General features: G+C 41.9%; 1 protein-coding gene across 5 annotated transcripts in view; it reads right to left on the bottom strand.

Moving 5' to 3' along the window:
- The window catches only part of RNF144B (ring finger protein 144B), a 93,039-nt gene that overhangs the window by 9,275 nt on the left and 58,778 nt on the right, over positions 1 to 24,986 (bottom strand). For 4 of the 5 annotated variants that reach the window (XM_064161044.1, XM_064161043.1, XM_064161045.1 and 1 more), the window contains exons 2-3: positions 23,132 to 23,320; positions 6,624 to 6,728 (exon numbers count right to left, since the gene is read on the bottom strand). In XM_064161044.1, the coding sequence (XP_064017114.1) occupies positions 6,624 to 6,728; positions 23,132 to 23,296 (270 nt within the window). In that variant the 5' untranslated portion in view covers positions 23,297 to 23,320. The remainder of the gene's footprint in view (positions 1 to 6,623; positions 6,729 to 23,131; positions 23,321 to 24,986) is intronic. The other variant, XM_064161046.1, reaches the window with a different exon arrangement.

Genomic DNA, 24,986 nt, shown 5'->3' with positions numbered 1-24,986 from the left:
TGGCCTCAGTTTCTGAAATTAGGGTGTAAACTATTTTAAATATGAAAGTATTTGCATGACTGAACAATGACTGTAAAACACAGCTTCACTGTTCATCAGAACACTTCACTGTTCATCAGAAGACAGCTCTTGGGAAAAAAAAACCACCACACAAATAATAACTTAAACAAGGAAGAGAGAGTGAAAGTCCAGTAGCTTCAGCAAAGAATGAAGCCAACCAACAAAGAGCTATAAAGCACATTATTTCAGTATTGCCTACAAGGCAGCTTCAGATCTAAATAGGGTTTGAAAAACAGAGTCATCTGCTTTTCTCTAGTTGGGTGAACACTGGCAACTACCTCAAATTTTCTTCCATTATGAATGAATGAATGAGACAGGGAGTCTCAATGCAGTTAAGAGCCACTTGAGTGAATTGTTTAGCTGTCTGGGGTCTTTCTGTCTCTGCTTTTGCCTTTAACAAACAGTTTTTCAAGGGCAGTTCTGTTGAGCTCAGAATTTCCCATGTACTAACAATCTCCCTTTTAAATGACAGTGGGAGCAGTGTTAGGAATTTTACTGCAGTAGAGTCAATGCTCAAAGTTTCCCTTTCTTCTATTGAAAACTTGCTCTTGCCATGCTGGTCTTACCTACTGATTTCACACAGCCCCACTCTTCTTCCCATATATCCTCAGCTCCCCCATCCCTTCATGCCATTCTGGGCATGGATCACACACAACCTGTCACCTCTGCCACCAACTTCCCCAGATTTTGAAAGAGCAGCTCCTGACAGAACCTCGATGGAGTTCAACTTGAGGTGCTGAGCAGAATCCTCTCACAGATTTCCTATCTTTAGGCACTAAGGAAGGAATGCCGAATCTGCTGCTACCTGAATTCAGTGCCATGTCAAAGCTGTATGTGCCAACTTGACTGGAAAAACCAAACAAACAAATAAAACTTATCAGGTCTTCCCAAAAAACCTCCAAATCCTCTCCTCAGTGAACTTTTAATCTCATTTACATTTTATTGAGGACAACCGTAAGCATGGTAAAGGGATTAGGTGTTTATCTCTTCCTACTTGGCATCACAGTCTAAATGTTCATCTTCACACAACTTCTCCAGCCCCACATGGGAGTCCATCCCAAACACCTCCTCTCCTACACAACTGCACATGCTTCTGGCTTGGAGATCTGGGAACGAAGCACACCAACCACCTGGCACAAGGCAAAGGACCAAAAGAGAATGGTCATGAACTTGCCAGAAGGCATTTTTTTATTCTAGGCTATGAATTACACAGTACAGCAAGAAATGCTATAGGACAAGTTGGGGGATTTGTTTAGTGGTTTTTAAAATTCTGGGTTAAAGGTTACAATAAAAACCTATGAAGAAAATGAGAGGCAAGGACTCTCCTCTCCTGAAGTGATGTTGATTTGAGACTTATCAGACTGCTGGGTGTTAAGCAGGTTTTCTCATTTGCTGTACCCTGTAAGCAACATCTGAAGTTAAAATACGCCTGTTACGGAGCACAAGAACATGTAACAGCTCTCATTAAGAGCAGGAGCTCTCACCTAAAGTAAAAATATCCATGAAAGAAAAAGGAAAAAAGAATTGAAGGCTCTCTACCACAAAAAGCTGCTGCCAGACCCCTGCCAAGCGTCCAGAAAGACTGCCTAACATAGAACAGTAACCAGGGGGGCTGTTAATACAGAAGATAAAAGAGCAAGGGAAGGAAAATGAAAAGGTTTGAAATATTTGGGTTTGGTTTGCACAGGGGCAGGCTGTTCCCTGCAACCCAGGCAGTGCAGCAACCAGGAGCCAAGAAAGAACAACTGCTCTGTTTTCAAACACTGGATGCCGCAGTGAAAAGGGAGAATCACTACTCCACCTATTCTCAGGCTTTCAAGGGAGATACAAGGAGACAAACAAGAAAATTGAATGCATCTTACTTCCTTTCACACCCATATGAATCAAACCTCAATAATGCTGAAGGAGGGAAGGTCATCAGGACAAGTGCTTCTCCCTTTCCCGCTTCAGCAGATACACAGCATGGGCAGATCCTGCACTGGCAGCAGCAATGGCCACTTGCAAAAGGTTGTATTGCCCACCTCTGTGAAAGTCCTACTCAGAGGTAGAGCTTAGTTTTGCAAAGAGTGCAAATAGTTTTAACTTGTGCTGTGGTTTGCTTTTGAAAGGGCCATGAGAGTTCAATCTCTATTGTCAGAAATTACACCCACACCTTTCTTTGTCAGCTACGATGCTCTCTAGAGTCATCATGAAATATTAAATTATTCATTTTCTCCATTAAGGAAATCTTCTCTTTTTTTAGTGACAAAAATAAAATTAAGACTCCCTCACTTGCTCCCCATGAATTTATTCAGAAGCAAGAACATAAGAACAAAAATCTCAATTTTGACCCTAAAAAAGATAGGTCAGCTTGAACATTTTCTCACCTTTTTCCTCACTTTACCATTTCAATCACTCCCAGCAAAATGTAAAACAATTTTCAAATTAACAATAAAATGGCCATTTTAACCTGACTCCAAAAGGGATTTTTGTTCAGCTATGGATGGAATATAATGCAATTAATAATTCTAAGATCTGGGTCACTGTCCCATTTCAGCATCTCTTTGCAGCTGACAACCCTTTGTCAGGTTAGCACTGGTGCAGATCATGGATTCACATGGAGGGGGAAAAAGCAGACTCTGCATTGCAAAGGGGTAATTCTCCCTATCAAATTTAGCAAGCAAAAAGAGAACCCAAACCAGTATCTTCTATACTGCCTGCTGCATGATTTTAATCCAGATCATATTATTTTCACATGGATCATTGGCATCAACGTTACACCCTTCAAAGTTACACAGGAATCAGAAATAGCAAAGCACAATCCTCTAGACATTATCCAAGTCACTACTGCATTAAAAATCCCTGTATGCAGTTAAGGCTTAACCTGACTCATTGCTTACACTGGTGATTGGATTTGCACCAAGTAAAACCATTTCAAACCATGATAAATTACCCCTTATTTAAATTAGAGATAGTAACTGGCCCAATTAAATCCATGGAGCAAACTCTCAAGAGAGACAAGACTATTACAGACAGAAGAAGTCTGCATGGTTGAAGAAAACTGCATTAACATAAGATGTTCCTTCTATCTTCTGCTTCCAGGAAGGAATCCAAAACATTGTTTATTGTACTGTTAGAGCTTGACAGGACAAACATCTTGTTTAATGAGATTGCTTTTAAATTTCCCTTTTTTTGTGTGCAACCAGCTATTTGAACCAGTCTGTAGCCAAAACCATTACCTTCACACAACCAACATCCACTCATTTCTACTTAAAACCAGCTATGCTACAAGCAGCTGCTATCTTTATGTAATAGGTCAAGATATGACCTAGGTTTGCACTTGACTTCAAGCACTCCAGTGGAACAATTCCTTCTGTTTGAATGCACTATTTGTAAAACCAGAAAACTGCTGGGGAATGTACCACTTTCAATTAGACTTAAATAAAACCAAAAGAAAACCCAAACAACTACAAAAAAAAAACCCAAAACAAACCACAAAACCCAAACCACTAAACCAAACCCAACAACCAACCCAGGGGATTTCAGAAAACCTGCTTGCAAAGCACTAAAAAGTGCAATTTCCTAGCTTAGTCCCCAAACGCTGACGAAATACTCAACTGTTTCATTGAGATACATCCCTGCTATTCACAGTTGCTCATTTCTTTGTGAGGGACACAAGAAGACATTTCTATTCCCTGCTTAAAATAGTAACCAGAGTTTTTACCCCCACTCCACCCCCCAAAAGCAACACAAGAAGCATGTGTCTCAGAGTCCAGACAGGAGCTGTGAAAAGGCTCTCATAATTTAGTACTAAACTAGATGAGCTCTGAAGAATTTTACTGGGAAGATAAAACAGAGTTAGCTCACAATGACAACAAACAGGTCACTGGAAAGCATTAATGCTTGAAGGAGGGAAGCAGAAGAATTTTCACAGCTATAATGTTTTAGAAATTGCTTATAAGCTTTTGTTTTTAATTGTTGAGTTTCCTTATTGAAGGGAGCTCAATGACAAATGCACTGAAGTCAACGAAAAGGCCTTCCTTCACTTCAAATTATGCCTAAATTCATCTTATCTCTCTTGTGCAGGCTACAGCAAAAGGCATTTAAAAAGCAAACAAAACAACCATGTTAGCTAGGATAATTAGACTCAATTTAGCCCAAAGTATAGGAACAAACTGAATACCATGTCCACAACAAAGCCAGTTTCAACTGCTGTTTTCTCTCCAAGGTGTAACAGTACCTGGGTAAACATCAGTCACAGCAGAACCCAAAATGGACATATCATTAAAAGTATATTTTTCCAAAACCTTGATGCTAACTAATAAAATACTACTTTTTTTCTTTACCCCAAGCAGAGGCAACATATTAGTTCTCATGGCACTGTCCTGATGAGAAACCTTTTCATGCCAGAAGCCAGAGATCAAACATCCAGACCCTTCAGAGGTAAGGCTTGTTGTACTATTACACCAGGAGGTTCAGAGAATGCATGAAATAAACTGTCATTTCCAAGAGTACTCTCATGCCAAACAATAGTCATATTTAAGCACATTGTCTACCATCTGAATAAGGTCCTGATTTTTAAATAATGCCTTTTAAAGGCTGCATTTTCATACAGAATAGCTTTTATAGAGATGAAAATGGAGTGTTCATACATAACCTGCAGTTTACATACTAATCTTACAGATTATTAACAGAGACAATCTTTCTATTGTTCCTGGGTTTGTTTCATCTTTAAAGAAATAGGTTCTTGGTACAATACCTAATCAGTTCATTTTGACCAGGTTGAAGGGCCTGCTTGCTTTTCAAGCAGGAGGTCTATGTTTCAAGTGCATTGCCAAAAGGGAGTGTCAGAACATTCATTCATCCACGAGACACTAATGCACATTTGAGCTGGTTAGTCATTTTGCCTTCAGCCCAAAAACTACCTAAGGATTAAGCTAATGGTCCATTAATACATGCCCTAGAGTGTCCTTCTGCTTTACTAAGGGGGAAGTATATCTCTGTGATTCCTATAGTATCATAACCTTAGCTTAACACAGCTGAATTCTTCATACCATTTGATCATTTTCTTTGACAAATGCATTTACCTTAAAGGTTAGTTGCCTCCAACCTGTTGCAGTGAGTGAGAGAGACAATACTATGCTGGCTGTTTTTACTGACTTTCAGTAATAGCTGGATTCAGCCAAAGAAAAGCCCTCCATTATGTCTGCACTTTGCAACAGCTGCAGCTTCAAGGCCCTGATCCAGCTAAGCACAGTGTTTCAAATGTATGGAGGACATCCTGAATTTTTCTGGAGAAAAAGGTAGGTTTAGTATTGGGAACTGCATTGCCACTGATTGCCATTAAATAGGATCATATATTTCTATCTCAGTCATGTCATACGCATAGGGCTTAAGAGAACCCAGAAGATAAACTGCTTTTCATTAGTTCAGGGACAGAGATCCAATTCTCCTTGATTTTGTCCCTGCAAACAAATGCAGAGAGAATGCACAAAACCAGCCAAAATCCCTTTGCTACCCCTTTTTCCTGTTTTTTGTTGTTTTGTGGGGTTTCTTTTCCTAGTTGTGTTCTCAGACGCAGCAGAAGCCAACCTGGTTCACAGAGCAAGCAAGAATAGCTACAGGATAACATCAGATTTGCCCAGAGTTTTCTTTGGCCTTCTCGATGCACAGAACGGCTGGCACACATGAAGCTTCCAGCCACACTGCCAGCAGCTCTTCCCCATGTCATGCACTTGGTGGTAAGCTGGATTCAGAAACTCTACACCAGCCCTAAGTCAGGCAGAAGGCTGCTTGAGCATTTCTGGGAGTCAAGCAGTCAGGTAGTGGCCTTCTATAGCTCTCTTGTACTCTGCTGCCCCAAAAAGTGCAAGAAGATCTGAGACACACTTTTCTCCTCCAACTTCTCTGCCTCTCAAAGTGAACTTTCCAGTTAGTCTGGCAGATAGTGCACATGCCAGATGAGCGGACAGCTCTGCCTAAACATCATTTAGCTTTTGAGCTCTGAACCACTCCCCTATCTGCCTTAAGACACTTTATGTATCTCTTACAACTTACTTTCACCCAGCGTTGTGCTGATACCTCTCTTTTCATATAAATATAGAGAGTCATGCATGTTTATATTGGACTGCAAAGTGGTTGTCGTAGTCTATTATGAACATACATGAAAAAATTCTGGCCCCCAGAACCATCAGTCTGAGTTCCTGCTCTTGTGTTGATAGAGGCATGAGAATGTCAGTGTTAGCCAAAACAAATCTGACCTAAGAGACTGTGTTAATGGAGGTTCAGCAATACTGGGATAAAGGGTATTCCAGTTATGTCACCTGCATGGGTAATTCAGAAGTTGTCTGGATGCCAAGGAAGCCTTTCCTTAAGGGCAGAGAGGAAGAGAAAAAAGGAGTACAACTCTTGAAACACATCTGTTTGATTCTAGTTACTGTTGTCAGTCAGGCTTCTTGACAAAAGCTCACTAAAAGTAATAAGAGGAAGAAAAGGTGTATGATCTTGTTCTTTATGTAGATAAAGAAGTGGAGAGGGGAGGGGGATGTTGTTTTAAAAAGTGAGAAATAAGAAAGTGTTGATACCTCTGCTTCCTGTAGAGTCCCATGGTTTAAGCATACCATGTCTGGACATGTGATAGGAGAACCACAGCCTTCTTGAATTGCCAGCTGCATATACTGTTTTAGGCACTAGAAATAAGTAAAGAAAAGGATAAAAAAAAGTTATATGTGGGCATGTCAGCAACACACAGATGCTAGAGATGCTGCACAGCTACCACCTCCACTGCCTTAATTGGCTGTCCTGAAGCTCCAGCACAAAGAAAACATCAATTATTATAAGCATAAATGCTACAAGTCATTACATTGGAAAGAATGCAACAAAGAACAATTAATTATGCATTACTTCATCTGCCAAGCATTGCGTTTACTCAAGTCAGCAAGTCAGACTTTTCAGAGCTAACAAGCCCTACGCTCTGCTAAACTGGGATTGGAGAATTTAAGAGAGGGGGAGAGCATCTTTCATCCTCATTAAACAGGCTTCATTCTTTTGTCTTTCCTACTCTGTTCTTAATTCAGACTCTCAGCCAGCAGTCTCCATTATAGGAGACCTCATTTACATTAAAGAGACTACTGTTCTTAGCTGCATAAAAGGGAAGGGGGATTGTTTATAACCTGGTGAGGAGGCTACAGTCAGTCCTGGAAGATGTGCAGCTTCCAGTTCAGCCCCACAACCCCTCACATAGATCAGGTAAAATCTGTGGTTTACCATGATTTGTAAAACACAACATCCATTGAGCAGGTGTCCGAAGTCCATTTCCAGCATGGAGTCTGCCTCATAGAATCAACCAGATTGGAAGAGACCTCCAAGCTCATCCACTCCAACCTATCAGTCAGCCCTATCCAGTCAACTAGACCATGGCACTAAGTGCCTCATCCAGTCTTTGCTTGAACACCTCCAGGGGTGGCGACTCCACCACCTCCCTGGGCAGCCCATTCCAATGCCAATCACTCTCTCTGGGAAGAACTTCCTCCTAACATCCAGCCTATACCTCCCCTGGCACAACTCCTGTCCAGAGAAGGGCGACATAGCTGGTGAAAGGCCTGGAATACAAACCCTATGAGGAGAGGCTGAGGGAGCTGGGGTTGTTTAGCCTGGAGAAGGCTCAGGGGTGACCTCATTGCTGCCTACAACTACCTGAAGGGAGGCTGTAGCCAGGTGGGGGTTGGTCTCTTCTCCCAGGCAACCAGCAATAGAACAGTCTCATGAATGTTTCAAACTGCTCATTATACAAAAATGGCAGGCCTCCCCTCTAGAAGGGAAAAAAAAGGCCTCTGTTCTCTCCATATTTTATTTGGCAGGCCAGTTTCAAATATATTCAAGTTTGTCTTAACACATATCCTAGAATCTTGGCATCATGGCATAAAACCAGTGCAATGGGCAGAAGTACAGTGCTTGAATTGTATCTCCAAGTTGCACAGCTAAGTAGCTGAGGTCGCTTCTAAGTCAAACAAAACTACAAAGTCTACTCAAAATAATGACAAAGCATAGAGCAAACTGCAAACCACTGTTAACAAAACAACAAAACACAGATTTCTGGCAGATTTGGGTAGAAGTTGGCATAGTTTATTGCAAATTATGAACAACATGTTTTAGAAGAAGTAGGATTAATGCAGCTTTGTTCCCTACAGATGTGTGTTTCGTGCCCACCTGATAAGCCTCTCCCTCTTAGTACTGCTGTCTTCTTCCCCTATTGCCCCATCACTGTTCAAGAGCTATGTCAAAGCAAAAGGTCTTGGAGACCTTTGCTTTTTTGTCAACAGGCACTGAGCTTCAAAAGCTACTAGGTGGGTTGTGGAGAAGTCAGAGCCTTTCAGATTATCAGCTCTGGTAAAACCCCAGAACTCTTCACAAACTATTTTCCCAGTACTTACAGGCATTTAACATTCAAGTTTGCATTCCTTCAAACTGTTCTGAGAAGGCCTTGCAAATTATGCTCTGATTAAAGAGATGTACCCATTTGGAGTTTTATTGAAAACACTGATACCCTCTTAAATGTCAGGATAATTAGGACTTTCATAAATGGAAATGTGGTTTCTTTTTTATTGTCTGTCTCTCTGCTTATCATGTGCTTGGGTTAATTCTGATAAACTATACAGAGAGAATTAGTTCAAGCAAGTAGAGTCAGCTTATCTTAGTGGCATTTTAAATGAGCTTATTTTTTATTCATAAATATTTGAAGTGGGTTAATTTAGAAGAATGTAGAGGTATGAACTAAATGGTAAACTTTAAATATCTAGCTCACTAAGCAGTAATGGATTCAGATCCAGTACACACCCCTATAAGAAAGCAGCAGAACAGGCTGTAAGGAATTGGGAGTGAAAGTAGTATGTGAGGTAAGGGAGAGAGGTGAAGAGCAAAAAGGACATCATGTCAGCACCATCAACACCCTAGGGACTATCAGCTCAGATTTAACCAGGAGCTATCCTTTTGTTATTCAAACAGCAGTTTCACTATCCTCCGTCTTCTCTTTGCCCAGCTCTCCCAAAGGTGTCTAGGCCCAGTGCTTATAAAAAGTCAGCTTAGCCATCAGATTCAATGACTCCACCAGCACACACAGCTCCTCCACAGAGCTTTAAGCAGCAGCAGGTACATAGTCATGATGGTACCTGGTACCCTAGAGACATTGGAACAATTCTAGGCAGTGGCAGCAGGTGACACAGGATAATACAATAAAAAATTGTGTCCCCAGAGCAGCTCCCAGAGTCATTACTGATGTGGACAGAGACTGTGGGTGACTTACTGCTGCAGCCCCACATCCATTAAGTACCTGTCATTGCTCACATGCTTCAGACCATAACAGCAAGAGAAACAGGATAGCCTTCCCTCCACAAACTTCCTGCCTGGTCTGTGCCTGTATCTAAGCTCCACTATTAAATGATGCAGAGAATTCTGTTCTCCGAGACCCTTCCCCAGTGCCTGCCCATGATGCAGTGTGTTGGGTGCACTTCTTGCATACTTGGGTGATGCTCCAGCAAGGCCTCCTTAGAAGCCACTCTGTCTCCTCATGGGAGACCTGGTTATTTTTTTTTAAATCTAGTTTTAGGGCAGCATTTGGGGAAGCAGTGAATGCTGCCCTCCAGCCAAGGCATTTAGTTTGCCTTAATTCCTCCACGAGCATGGAAGAGCAACCTTTTACTTCAGCTAAGATCCTGGCTTCTGTCTCCTCTGTGATGCTGTCTGATATTTAGTGATTTGTTTTGACAGCATGGTACAGTAGATTTGTACTCTAGGGGCAGCTCAGGTCAGCCAGTTACAGAGGGAGGACAAAGCCTGAGAAGTTATTGCAGGCCTAGCAGCAGCCCAGAGGCTTGTTCTTAATTTAGACTTCCAGGACAGAATCTCAGAGCCCTTCCACGCAAGGACAGGCAGGAGGCTCTTAGGGAGCTTCAATGCACAGTATGGATTTTGCAGTCCATTTCAATATGCAGTATCTAAATCATTGGGTGTACCAAGCCAGAAGCACAGAGGTTTCCGAAGGCTCATAATACATCTGGGCTCTTCTCCTCTAGCTTGTTGCTTGATTGTAGGTGAGGATAGGTGAGCAACTAGAGCCTTCTGTGATATTTTTAGAGGGTACTGTGCCTTCACAGGGTGAGTTGGAGAGATTTTATAATAGGTCGGTGCAGTGCCATGGATCTTATAATGGTTCATAGAAAACCTCCTTGTTAGTTTTTACAGGTATTAAATCCTTTGCCTTTGTTTTTTGTACTTGGAGAAGATGATATGTTTGCAATTAAAGAAGCTGATGGAGGACTTAAAGATGCTGCTAAACTCAAAGGAAGCACCTAAAGTCCATAGAGCTCCACCTGGGGATGTGCAACGCAAAAACAGAGAGCCTACGGGTAAAGGTTATAGGGAAGGCAGGGGAAGGTTACATCATAGTAGCAGTCTGGAAAGAAGGAGGGCCCCGGAAAGCTGGTCAATGTTCAAGGATCACCTCCTTCAGGCCCAGAAGCAATACATCCTAAAAAAGAGGGAGGCAGGTAAGAATGCACCTCTACTATGAGAACAGGCTACAGGAGTCAGGGCTCTTCAACCTGGAGAAGAGAAGGATTGGAGACCTCATAGTGGCCTTCTAATATCTGAAGGAGGCCTACAGGAAGGCTGGGGTGGGACTATTTGCAAGCTCTTGTAATGACAAGATGAGAGATAATGGGTTTAAACTGGAAGAGGGGAGATTTGAACTAGGTGTTAGGAAAAGGTTCTTTACAGTGAGGATGCTGAGACACTGGCACAGGTTGCCCAGGGAGGTTGTGGATGCTCCCTCCCTGGAGGTGTTCAAGGCCAGGTTAGATGAGACCTTGAGCAACCTGTTCTAGTGGGAGGTGTCCCTGCCTATGGCAGGGGTTGGAACTGGACGATCTTTGAAGTCCCTTCCAACCTAAACCATTTTATGATTCAGCATTTAGCACTGAAGGATTAAGCTTTTTCCCCATGTCTGTGCAGGAATGAAGGTGTGAAAGAAGGAACAAGAAATTCACAAGTTAGAAGCAAAGAAAAGACAGTGGAAAATCACTAAATTTTAAAATATGCCTTCACAGTAAGGCTGCCTTTAGAGAGGTTTTACTACTATTTACAGCTCAGCTACTAATTTAGCTACTCACTCACCAAGCGGCAAATAAAAGCACCTGAAAAGATGTACATGCTGAAAATGTGATGAAAAAAGGACTCAGTGTCTGTATAATGAATCACAACCTTCTCAGCAGTCCCACACCATGGAGAATACATCACACAGACAGAAAATGGTTAAGACTTTTTGTGCATTTTGTCTGCAAAAGTCAGCAGTACCTCCACTGTAAAAACTGCACATGCTACATATGCCACTTAATTGCTCTACAAAGTGAAGGTAAGATCAAGATACCTCTGTGGTATTAAGAGTTCCTTGAGAGGATCTTATTCTTGACAGCCAAGAAATAATCAGATCTCAACACGCTTGAGCTACACTCCCCCACCAATTTTGTTTAATGCAGTGAGTTGCAGGCATGGAGAGTAGTCAGTGGCTGGAGTGGCTGCACAAGAGCAGTGACATTATGGCAGTCAAATGATTGTCTTACTCTCCATAGGCAGAGCAAGTTATCAGCACTGACTTTTTTACCAGCTCAGAATTTTCCATAAATGCATCACATAGTCAAGAAAGAATGATTAAAATCACAGAACCATGCAATGGCTTGGGTTACTAGATGACCTTAAAGGTCATCTAGTCCAATTCCTCTACAGTGAGAAGGGATTTCTCTAACTAGATCAGGTTGCTCAGCACCTCATCTAACCTAACCTTGAATGCTTCCAGGGATGGAGAATCTATCCGTTCTCTGAGCAACCTGTGCCACAGTTTTGCCACCTTCATTGTAAAAAAATAAGAATCTTGCTTCTATCTAGTCTCTATATGCCCTCTTTTAGTGTAAAATCATTGCCCCTTCTCATGCCAAAATAGACTTTGCTGAAGATTGTCCCTGTTTTGTGGAGTCAACAGATGAAAAAATTACTGAGGTTTTGTTGAACAGGCGAAAATCCATCTGATTACAGATGAAATTGGAGGTCTGGCTCCATTATATTCACCTCCCAAGAAAATGGTAGACACCAACACAAGGAACTTAAACTTAAATCATGTGTACCTTGATTAGTTACATTCCATTTACTCAGATTTCCCCCCCCGAGCAACTATATCATGTTGCTCACCTTCTAGGCACACCTGCTTCAGCAGAGAAGGTTAGACTACATCATCTCCAGATGTCCTTTCCAACTCTACCATTCTGTAAGACTTATCTGTGTTCTGGGATACATAGCAAAATCCTGATGCAATCAAGGAAGAGGGATCAATTCAAACATGATAATATAACACCTGCTGCACTCTCTGGAAGGTTTTGGTACTGATCTAACTTCACTCCTGCTGGACAACTGTGAAAAGGAGTACTACAAGTACTTTTTCTCTCCCTGAGTTTCATCATGTGTTATGACACCTTTTTCAAATAATTTGCCATCTGAGCAAGTTTTGGAGCAAGAATTCTTTTTCCCTTATACTTCATTTGTCTTTTAGGTCATTGCCTTTCTCTATTTAATATAAAGTAAGTTCGATATCCATTTACCTGCCTCACAAAACACTGTTCATGAATATCTAGTAAGTTATGGCCTGTAAAGTACTTGGATAAAATTATCATGCAATACACATGCATTTCTTTTTTAACTTGCAGGTCTTGCAAGAAAGACTGTGATTTAGGCAAATATTTACATGTGCCTCAAGTACAAATTCCTCTCCTGAAGCTAAGGCTTTGTTGGAAGTCTATGTTGAAACATGAGGGAAGAATCTTTTTAAAAGCACTGAAAAGTCTAATCTAGGAATGCATAAACTAATATTAAAAAATCCTTCTTCAGTAATAAACACTTCCTCTGATCTTACAAAGTGTTTTCTAAGGCTCCAGAAATTCTGTTTAGGTTATTCATGGGTTCATCACTTCAACACTTTTACAAGCTGCCCTAATCGGTTTTTTTTTTTGGTGGTGGTGATTTCTTGGCATTTTTTGTTTGGGTTTTTGTTTGAGTTTCTGTGGTTGGTTGGGGTTTTTTTTGGTTTATGTTTGTACAGAGTGGGTTCTTAATGGAGGAAGAAGAAGGAAGAAGAAGAAAGAAGACGAAGAAAGAAGGGGGAAGGAAGGAAGGAAGGAAGGAAGGAAGGAAGGAAGGAAGGAAGGAAGGAAGGAAGGAAGGAAGGAAGGAAGGAAGGAAGGAAGGAAGGAAGGAAGGAAGGAAGGAAGGAAGGAAGGAAGGAAGGAAGGAAGGAAGGAGAAAGCAAGAAAGAAAGAAAGCAAGAAAGAAAGAAAAAGGAAGGAAGGAAGGAAGGAAGGAAGGAAGGAAGGAAGGAAGGAAGGAAGGAAGGAAGGAAGGAAGGAAGGAAGGAAGGAAGGAAGGAAGGAAGGAAGGAAGGAAGGAAGGAAGGAAGGAAGGAAAAGAAGGAAAAGAAGGAAAAGAAGGAAAAGAAGGAAAAGAAGGAAGGAAGGAAGGAAGGAAGGAAGGAAGGAAGGAAGGAAGGAAGGAAGGAAGGAAGGAAGGAAGGAAGGAAGGAAGGAAGGAAGGAAGGAAGGAAGGAAGGAAGGAAGGAGAGAGAAGAGGAAAGAAGCAAGAAGCAGCAAGAAGAAGGAGAAAGAAGGAAAAAGGAAAAAGAAGGAAGAAAGAAGAATGAAGAAGAAAGGAGGAGGAGAAAGAAGAAGGAGGAGAAAAGAAAGAAGAAAACAGAAAAGAAAAATCTGTTTAGCAGTGTATTTAATCTGCAAAGGGACCATAACACTTCTGCATTTTAATGAGTTTGTAGCATAATTTTGGTATTATGTTCCAGGTAATGATGTGACAAAGGCACTATATCCCTCTCCCTGTGAAATCTTATGTTTCTATTCAAAGCCATTTCCAGATAATCTGTGTATCAGTGACAAAAGATGGGCCTCAATCATTCCTACATATTGCTTTTTCAAGTACCTTGACACGTTCCATTACCTTGCTCATATCCCATCTGCATGCAGCTCTTCAGCTCCCTAAATGCAAACCACACATGACATGACAAAATTGAACAGGTAGTTCTATTAAGAAACATGGAGGGATGGCTTAAAAGGGGAAAGAAATTGAAATCTCTGGCCTGTTTTTCCCTCAAATACTACAGATATTGATGCCAGGCACTGTGCAGCAGTTGATACAGGATAAGTAAGGGTATTTGTCTTGAATTAAATTGCAGAAAGGAAAAAAAAGGAACCTACAGTATTTTTTAACCAGTATTAGAGTATGATCTACATCAAATAAGAAAATGCAAGAAACTGCTGAAGTCATCATGCTAAAACAAAAAGGTCTTTCATATCAATGTATGCCTTGAAGACAATTTCAGTCTCAGAAAAATTAAGTTCAGGTTTCCACCTTAAAACATGCAAGACTGACTTCAAAGGTTCATAGAAAGGTTCAGATTGGAAGGGACCTTAATTATCATGTAGTTCTAACCCCGCTGCTATGGGCAGGGACACCACCTACAAAAAACCAGGTTGCCCAAGGCCCCATCCAACCTAGCCTTGAACACTTCTAGGGTTGAAGCCTCCACAACTTCCCTGAGCAATCTGTTCAAGTACCTAAACTAATAAATCTTTCTTCTAGATTTGTCCTCAAACTGCATTGGTGTGGCTTTAGGGTTTTTTAAGCCTTAGTCTTTTTATAAGCTTTAAACTTTAGGAGGGGGAGGGGGGAGGGGTGTGGGGTGTGTGTTGAAAAGAAAGGCTGTATATGGACAGAAAACATAACTTTTCAGTTTGCATTCCACAGTGTCTTATGATTCAGAACAGATCAACAGATAGGCATTTAGTTTTTCTTTCCATTCTGGGCAGTGTTTATGTACTTTTTATTCATTAAAACACAACTTTCATTTATTTCTTATCATTCACTAATGTTATCTGTTCTTCAGTGAATACACAAGACAATGTAGCAGCCATGTAGTTTTACATGGAATATTATCGACTTCAGTGAGGTAGTTCATGTCAGAACTCTTAAATTTAACCACCTGATCCACTCAATATTTAATTAATTGGGTAGTTATACAAATAAACACCCCCCTAAAACAGGACTCATAGTGCTTAGGATGTATCTACACAACATTTACTAATACATTTACCATTGTCATGACAGTCACTAAAATGGGCCAGTAGCTTTCAATGTGTGATAATCAAACTCTTGGAATCTCACAAGTGTTTCTCAACAAGTTTTAAAACTAGATGAATGAAGACTATTGGCAGTTAGCTTGGAGGTATCTGCACTGCACTTGGGAAAAAATGTGAAGCCCTTCCAACTGAAGGAATATTTTTCAAAGTACACCACAGAAATAGTGATTTATTAATTTGTGAAACTTATGATAGGTATAGTTTAATGTGAAAAACCAAAAAGTCCAATGAAACATGGATCTGTATTGTCCAATCTATGATTTAACTGCCAAAGACCACATGCAGTGGTAAATGAAGCTGTTTCCAAAAGAACTGAAGATCAGGCCACATAAGTGCCCTGTCAAGAAAGAGGTCTGAAAGTAGAAAGTGTCCCCTTAGCCTGAAATGACATATGGTCATATGGGAAGTAGAAGGGGAAGAGTGACACCACTGACAAGCATTGCATTTTGTTGGGACCCAGGAAAAATGCAACAATGCTCCAGAATACAATGGCCTCCCAGTGCTCCACAAGCCTACTTTTTAGAGGATGAAGTGTCTGAGAAATATATTCAGCAGCTTTGTCTCAAAAGATGTCCCAGTAACAGTGCCAGATTCTGCTCAGGTACCCAGTCTAAAACAAATTTACACACAGCCTCCCACATCCTGGCACCCTGTCATAAAAGTCAGGATAGATTTCTGGTAATCATTGCCATGAAGTGGCACCACCAAACAGAAAAGGACAAGAGAACAGAACCAGAAAAACTCACTCTTCCCAAAACCAAACCAACTGCAAATACCATTCCTCTTGCAAACAAATCTGTGTCAGGTCAAACCTGGCTAAAAAACAGACATGACCATGAGGCTTATGTCACAGGCTGGCTCAGTTACTGTGGCACTCTGAAGCACTGACAACTTAGTTCACATTTGTTTCCTCATTTGTTAAAAAGAGATAACACCAACCTCACTCACAGTGTGCTGTCATCAAACATGTCAGTTCCCTCTTCCTCACCTCTCTTCCCTTGGCTACCACCCAGATGGTCATCTCTATTGACTTCAGAAACATGCAGTTACTCTTGCTGAATAGTAGCATCCATTAGAAGGTAGTGGGTACATTTGTTCTCTTTTGGCACCCTTACTAACACTGCCTTTGGTGTGATTCTGCACAGAAACATGTGAGGAGTTCTTAAACCATCTAAATTACTACAAAAGTGCTACATGTTCAGTGCCAGTATCAGCAGGGGTGGGAATTGTCTTTATAAATTCAAAACAAAGCTAGTCTGAAGTATTGCAAAAGTCAAGCTGGGAAAAAAGAATCCAAAGTGTCAAAACTTGACAGCTTGCTACCTGTGGGTGGAAGTGGAAAACAAACCTGAGGTAAGCTGTATATAAAGTGAAGCACTGCAACACAAGGTCTGCTTGGGAAGAGAAGATAGCATTCTCATGCAGCCATATGCACATGCAGGTGTCTCCTAAGACAGCAGAAAGAAGAAAAAGACTAAAGGAGCAAATTCCTTCTTGAAAAATTAGCACAAAGATAATAAAAGTCAGCATTGGCTACACAAAGGCAAATCAAATTCTCCTGAAGTTTTACTAAGTAGTCCTTTACTGCAGTATCTGTGTACATTTGCTCCATTTTGCAGGGATTCCATGCTCCTTGTCTGCCTCCTCTGTATCTTAGATCTAGTCTGTCTCTGCTTTCAGGTTTTTCTGCCCGTGCTTTTTGCTGATAATGCTGATCCTTCACATCAGTTTGTGTTCACTTCTCTAGTGCTCCCTTTGCACAAGTGATATGAGCCTTCACTGCACTAAGGATAAAATATCAGTATTTAGCCACCTGAAGGAGGCACAGCAACACACAGCTGCTCTTGAAGATCACAGAAAGCAGAGGAGCTTTACTGAGTGTCCTGACAGTGAGGTACAGAAGAGAAATCTACTATTTCTAGAAGAGTTTCCCCTTCTCCTTTAGCAAAAGCAGCTGGCAGCAGTGTGCAAACCCCCTTCTCAGGGGCTGAAGCCTCCCAAGGCCCTGACTCTCCAGGCAGACAGTTGCCCAGGGTCTAGGATATTAACAGCAGCGGAAGAATCTTTTTGTTCCATGCCTAGCACTGGCCTTGCGATTACACATAGCTACAGTGAAAAATCTTCTCCCAGACACCTTTAGATAACTTTCTACTTGTAAGAATAGCCATGACAGAACAGAAGCTACCTGGGCTTCTATTCAACACACTGACTTCTCCTTTTAAAGTTGCATGAAGCTTAGTCTCAGTTACACCTTGTTGTGTGTACCAAAATAACAAACAGGTGGATCACTGTGGTATTTGTTTTGCATGTTTTGTAACTCAGTTACCTCACACTTCTCAGAAGTACAAGACTCAACAAAGAACTTGCTTGGAAGAAAGAAGGGTGAGTCATGCCAGTTCTGCATAAACCTGTGCTGACAACACAAAGGCACACACGTGGAAATTTGGTATATGTTGTCTTAGGCAGCATCTGCTCCAGTAAACAACATATAATATGAGTATAAGCTGTTGTTTGATGTAAAGAGCAGCAATGCCATTTATTGCTCACCTGGCTCTCGCTAGGGCTCTGAAATGCTTATGAGGAGAAAAAGTAAAACCAGTCAGAATTGGCATGCAGAGAAGAAGCAAGACAACAGATATTTTACTGACTCAAACCCCCCATGTTTTCCCGTAATGACACTGGTTCTCTCTGTCATCACTGCCATCAGGGCAGCAGTGAACACAAATGTACCCACTGCCTTACAACACCTGGTAAAACTCACCTCCATGACTGCTTGCAGGCCACAGATTTATAACAGGTCTCTTTCACAGAGCACTTAGTATTTCCAGCGCTACTGCTAATCCTGCACTCCTCACTACTGCTTCCCAAGGGTAATTTATGCTGTGGCATTTACTGGAGTGCTTCTAGCAAGAAGCAGCAAGGTCCTTGTGATCATGCCACTTATCTCCCCACAATGTTTTTCCAGTTTCAGCCAGCTTTTGAAAAGGCAGGAGTCTCCAAGATGTATACCTTCTAGCCAGCCTAATGAGTTCCAAAACCTGGGCAAAAGCTCATCCAAAGGCAAAGCAGGGAGCTCAGTCTGTCCATTTCTAGCACTACTCTTCCATAAGTCTCTTAACTCTTGCCAGAGTGAGACACCTCTGGAGCTGTCTGGGGCTGAAAGGAGAACAGCAAAGGGTGCATTTAATTTTTTGGTTGGAAAAGATCTGAAAGATCATTGAGTCCAACCGTTTTCCTAACACCACCATGACCATTAAACCATGTCCCAAAGTGCCACTTTTACATGTCTTTTTTTTAAACACCTTATGAGACAGTGACTTCACCACCTCCCAGGTCAACTTATTCCAACACATAGGTAGGAAAAAATCCAATAGAAACTTATACAAAGTAATATTCAAAATAGAACAAATTAATAACTGCTGGCTAAGCTGTCAACCCGCGGCTTGGATGGTAACACTCTGTGCTGGGTTAGGAACTGGCTGGAGGGCCGGACCCAGAGAGTGGTGGTGAATGGTGCCACATCCAGCTGGCGGCCAGTCACTAGTGGTGTCCCTCAGGGATCAGTGCTGGGCCCCATCCTCTTTAACATCTTCATAGATGATCTGGATGAGGGCATCGAGTCAGTCATCAGCAAGTTTGCAGATGACACTAAGCTGGGGGCAGATGTGACTGAGCTGGAGGGCAGAAGGGCTCTGCAGCGGGACCTTGACCGCCTGCACAGATGGGCAGAGGCCAATGGGATGGGGTTCAATAGCTCAAAGTGCAGGGTGCTGCACTTTGGCCACAACAACCCCATGCAGAGATACAGGCTGGGGTCGGAGTGGCTGGAGAGCAGCCAGACAGAGAGGGATCTGGGGGTACTGATTGATACCCGCCTGAACATGAGCCAGCAGTGTGCCCAGGTGGCCAAGAGAGCCAGTGGCATCCTGGCTTGTATCAGGAGTGGTGTGGTCAGCAGGAGCAGGGAGGTCATTCTGCCCCTGTACTCTGCACTGGTCAGACCACACCTCGAGTACTGCGTTCAGTTCTGGGCCCCCCAGTTTAGGAAGGACACTGAGATGCTTGAGCGTGTCCAGAGAAGGGCGACGAGGCTGGTGAGAGGCCTTGAGCACAAGCCCTACGAGGAGAGGCTTAGGGAGCTGGGGTTGTTTAGCCTGGAGAAGAGAAGGCTCAGGGGTGACCTTATTGCTGTCTACAACTACCTGAGGGGTGGTTGTGGCCAGGAGGAGGTTGCTCTCTTCTCTCAGGTGGCCAGCTCCAGAACAAGAGGACACAGCCTCAGGCTGCGCCAGGGGAAATTTCGGCTCGAGGTGAGGAGAAAGTTCTTCACTGAGAGAGTCATTAGGCACTGGAATGGGCTGCCTGGGGAGGTAGTGGAGTCGTCGTCCCTGGGGCAGTTCAAGGCAAGGTTGGATGTGGCACTTGGTGCCATGGTCTAGCCTTGGGCACTGTGGTAAAGGGTTGGACTTGATGATCTGTGAGGTCTCTTCCAACCTTGGTGATACTGTGATACTGTGTGAAAATACAGTGTAATGTAAGTGTTTCAGTCAGGATGTAATGAATGTTAGGTTGCTTTGGACCCAGATAGACGTGCACTACAATATAGTGTTTTGTAATGCTGTGATGGTGTAGCCCCATACAGTGTGCAACTATTTTATGTATGTGAGCAATGTGAGCACTGCAGGAGCAAAAATCTGTGTAGTTAGTTGCATGTGGGCCCATCCAAGAAAGCAAAATTTGCAAAGCAACAAGGGAAGCACAAAGCACTGCAGGACAAAAAGGATTATTGGAAAGATAAAAACCAAGATAAACAATATCAGGGAAATGTTTGGACTTGATGACCTCAAAAGTCTTTTCCAGCCTAAATGAATCTATGATTCTATGAATAGAGCAAACAGCATAAAACTGTGCAGCCAAAGCAATACATGTCTTGCTGAATATAGTAAGTATGTATATACACACATATGTGGGTATGCACCACAGCATGGCACGTCACAAAGGTTTTATTGGTGTAGGTATAGGAGATGAGATGGATAATATAAAATGTAGTCCTCTAAAACTTTTGCAGGTAACCTACACCTCATATCTCTGTCAACCCCCTTCAGAAATCAGTCTTTTGCTCGAGACTGATATAGTCCAAACACAATGAAATCAATCCATCAGGCAGTGTGTAGCCATTACCAAATTCTTGGGATTCTCACATTTCAGCAGTCTTGCACCAAGTGCAACAAATGTTGAGAAATAACAGAGCTAATGTCTCTTCAGACCTGACTGGGCTTTTGAGTAAGATGGCAAGTGTGTTCTCCATGCCATCTGCTTTTTCTTATCAGAACAGAGAGAGTAGAAATGTTTATAGCTATTTAAAAAACTCTGTCTTAGTACCAACAATGCAAACATAGACCTCCTTAAACAGTTTACTTACTTTAGCTAGAAGACAGTTTTTATGAGGTATAATATTTACAACAAGAGTTTCTAAGCTGAAAAAATAGCTGTACGGGGTTTTAACTCATGTAAATTCCTTAGGTTTACAGGCTACAACTGAAAAGGAGATATGAGCTTGTTCCTGCAGATGCCTGAATAGTAACAAGCTCCAATTATTTGCACAGCCAAAAATGCTGTAGTGCAAAAACAATCACAGATACAGAATGATCACATGTGTAATAGAACAAAAAATTAACTAAACTTAGTAGAGCAGAATCTATGTGTAATAGAACAAAAAATTAACTAAACTTAGTAGAGCAGAATCTACAATGATCACATCAAGCCCTTTTCTATTTCAAATTTAACACTACTACTAGATCTATCTTACTTTTCTTAGTCATAGAAAACAGGAATAAATCATTCAAGCTGAAAGCTTGCTAGCTGAGAAACAGACAGGGGCTCAATCCCATAGCTCACAGCTGACATTCTTATCCCAGTATCTCTCTTAAGGGTGGTGTGATGGTATCTAGAAGCCCTGGCACAGGTGGGACGAAATCTATGGCACTGCACATCAGCAGTGGCCCAAGCCAACCTCTACACAAGCCCTGGCACCTAAGCACTCTGAAGGGGCAAAATGTTTCTGACACTATTCTTTGGAGGCTGCTCAAACATGCAACCCATATGGCCTTCCAGAAACTTCTCTGGATTCAAGACCAAAAGTCACAGAGGCAGGTTAGAAGTTTCCAGAGTTGTCTTTGTTGGAGGATGCAAGATGTACACATCTCTGTTGCATCAGCCCAGACATGTCCACTGGGAGGATGTTCAGACACAGGCAACAACAGCTACACAAAGGGCAGACATGGAACATAAGCACAACTGAGGCATGTTATGCCCACTGAAATAAACAGAGCATGTCTAAAGGCTTCTCCCAGTTGCATTCAGCACTCACTCACAGATGGCTGGCTCTTGGTTTAAACAAAGTCAGTGAAGTTTACACAGATGCCAAACCACTGTGACTGTATTCTCCACTTCACTGCCATGGCCCTGGGGAGCCAAACTCAGAGCAGATGCTATTCCTGCTACCTGCCAGGTAAGGGGTGTATGTATGTGGTGACAGCTGCAGAACCAAGAGGGAACTGGTGGGGACACCAACATCTACAGCCGTCACTGACCTCTCCCTTTGGCCACTGGCTTGGAGAAATGGAGCACCCATCTCTGCCTGGCATTGTCCTCAGCAGTCCTCTCTTCTCCTAGAGGGCAAGAATTACTCTGCCCACCTAATACCAAAGTTAATGTGCCATTAATGACAGTAAATTGAGACAGTGAATCTTGGAGTGGGACCACTATCAAGGAAGCAACTTCTTTTTCTTTTTTTTTAATTTAAAGCATTATCTTCATACCTACCTGTTAGGTACATCTTCTTAAAACTTTGGTTGCAGAGTAAAATAGGGAAATGTTTTGTTTGAAAAGGTTGAAGATACATATTACTCTCTCTTATTCTAATTTCTGGAAACATGCAGATAGAGCCTTACCCTGTTTAAGTTACCCTGAATTCAGAGCTAAGTGAAGACACTCAGGCTGTCTTCACAATTATCAGATTTCTTACATGACTCCAAACAACCAAAGACAAAACTTAAATGTAATTGCTTCGTGCTTACCCACAATTTGTTCTTACAAAAATAAAAGCAAATACATTTTTTCTGGAGTCAAAAAAACCCCAACATCCCTCCAGCAGCTTAGGACTTGTTTCCAAAATCCATTAGCCAGGTATGTCAAAGTCACTATCACCAGAAAAACTAGGTCCAAAGAGACCAAAAGAGTATTGGTATCTGTAGAGTTGTTATCAGCTCAAACTCCATCTTTATCACTTCCACCAGCTTTCTTTGATGTGAATTTGCAGGACAGAAAGTCCTCACTGACAACTACAGGCAATGCAAGACGTGGGCAACATCTCTGCAGCAGAGACCACAGAAGCAAAGGTTCAATGGCCAAGGTTCATTTTTGTTTAAGTTTTCTGATTGCCCTTGAAAAATATGTAAAAGACTTTAAAGGTCTCTGAGGTACTCAGAAAATGATAACAGGGATGTAAACCTCAAAGTTATCCTATGATGTTTCAAGATTTTGCTTCAGGAAAAAAATAATACTGAGATGGTGTATGTACTGTGTATGTTCTCTGTCTTTAAATGCATGTTTTGTTCCCATTTACTATTGGGATTTATTATTATTTCCTATAGGAATGTCTGTTAGTTACTAATTAACATAAGTAAAATGACAGAGAACTCTTAAAAAAGGCAAGACAGACTAATACCAAATGCTCTTCAGGAAAGCATCCTCTGTCAGCATGGATAATGTAAGCTTCTTGTATGGGACAAGCAACCCCATCCCACAGTTCTGTTTAGCTCCCACCACCCTGCGTTGCTGTATCTTACCGATGTACAAAAGATGCAGTTGCATTCCTGAAGAGTGGTCATCTTATCCAGGGAATATTCACAGAGACATAGCTTGCAAGTGAGCAGCGGCTCCAGAGCTAGCTCACCAGGTTCTGACTCATCAGTTGTCATGGTGTGAGGACAAGCCTTCCCAGCAGAGTCCATTCACTCATTAATGGCCCACTCAGCCTGAAAAGACAAATCATCAGCTGAAAAACATCCCACAAGCCATGTAGTCACTTCTCATTGATCTGAGAACTTCCAGATCAGATCCATAAAAGCACTTGCACCCTTAAATGTACTACTTTGGCATCTTGGTGCCAGTCTCATAGTTATGGTCATTCAAAATGTATGAAGTAGGTGCCTGAGAGCCCAGCTCCTAAAGAAACCTGAACTGGGCTAGGTTCTTGGAGAGTATTCACCTTGCTGGCACAAAGCACCTCAGGTCACTTATTAAAGTTAAAAAAACCACAACAACCCAAAACTTACACAGATGAGACATTACCTGTCACACACAACACTATAGTGATCAGAGCCCTCACCAAAGACCTAGAATCAAGGATCTGACTTGGGACAATAAATTGTCCATTAAAAAAAAAAAAAATCAATCTGCATTCATATGTAGAGATACACAAACATATAGATACACAGACATACATACAGATACACAGACATACATACAGATACACAGACATACATACACACCCCTCTGCCTTTTCAAGTGGGTTTCAGAGTCATACTACTCCTGTCCCTATGGGAATCTTCCAGTCTTCATTGCACCCACACCATTTCAGCGGGTACCTACAGTCCTGCTTTCTGTTCTGGCTGGTGGCTTGGGAGCTCTCCTGGGCAGTGCAAGGTGACAGCAAGCACAGATTCCCACTTCCTAGGCAAGCACTTCAAGTATTTAACCCATAATGTAAGGGGTGGGTACCATGATCTTTACCTACTCCGTAAGCCGTCACTAAGGCAGTGAGCTGGCAGTCCGCTGCAAGAGTTGTGGTGAAGGCATCTTAAACCCAGGAAAGGATTTCACATTGCATGTCCCACTTTATACAGGGTTAGAGCATAAATCCAAAGAGTTAAAAAGTATTTCATGTGCAGTGTTTTTTTCTGTGTTGATGAAGCAAGGGAGCTGCCTGCTTAGGTCTGTAGCTTTTGTTGCTCCCCTCCCTGGCACCTAGCTTTTCCATTTCACAGGGCTCCGAGGCACCTAGCTGAGCTCTGACAACTATGAACTAAGTAAACTAGAACCTTGACAGGAAGATGCTCAGAATAACCATGTCTCCACCACACATTATGTCACAGCAGTGTTTAGGGAATAAATTTTTAGCCTTTGAGAAGGAACAAACAGAAATATTATATTCACATCTAAGGTTTTCTAACCTAAGCATTTGAAAACACTGCACCATAATAATAAAAAAAAAAAGAAATCAGGACCCTTTTTCTTGCACAGTAACACTGAAAGAGAAATTAAAGAGAGTAACTTCATGGTTAAGTTAAAATGATTGAAAGTAAATTTTCAGATTTTATTCACCTCAAAATACACAGTGGGGCTTGGTGCAGCATTTAAGGCACCAGAAAATCTATTCTCAAGGAACCTGGCTCAGCTTCCACAGACCTGTTTCTGAATACATTTAGCTGAGAGTAAGACCTTCATACCTTTCGTACAAGAAGAGACCTGGCAGCCAGCTGCACACAGCTGCTTGCAAGAGCACTACTGAATCTCAAAAGCTGTATCACAAATGGAGGCTGCACAAATGTGAAAACAAGAGAGGATCAAGAGCTCTCCATGCGCCTGTCAGAGCTGATATCTCATGAGGCAATAGGAGACCTGAGCCCTGTGGTCCACTTC

The sequence above is a fragment of the Pogoniulus pusillus genome, chromosome 21 (genome assembly GCF_015220805.1).
Source record: "Pogoniulus pusillus isolate bPogPus1 chromosome 21, bPogPus1.pri, whole genome shotgun sequence".
NCBI lineage: Eukaryota > Metazoa > Chordata > Aves > Piciformes > Lybiidae > Pogoniulus > Pogoniulus pusillus.
Note: the sequence above shows the minus strand (reverse complement) of the source record. Positions and strands in the feature narration are given on the sequence as shown.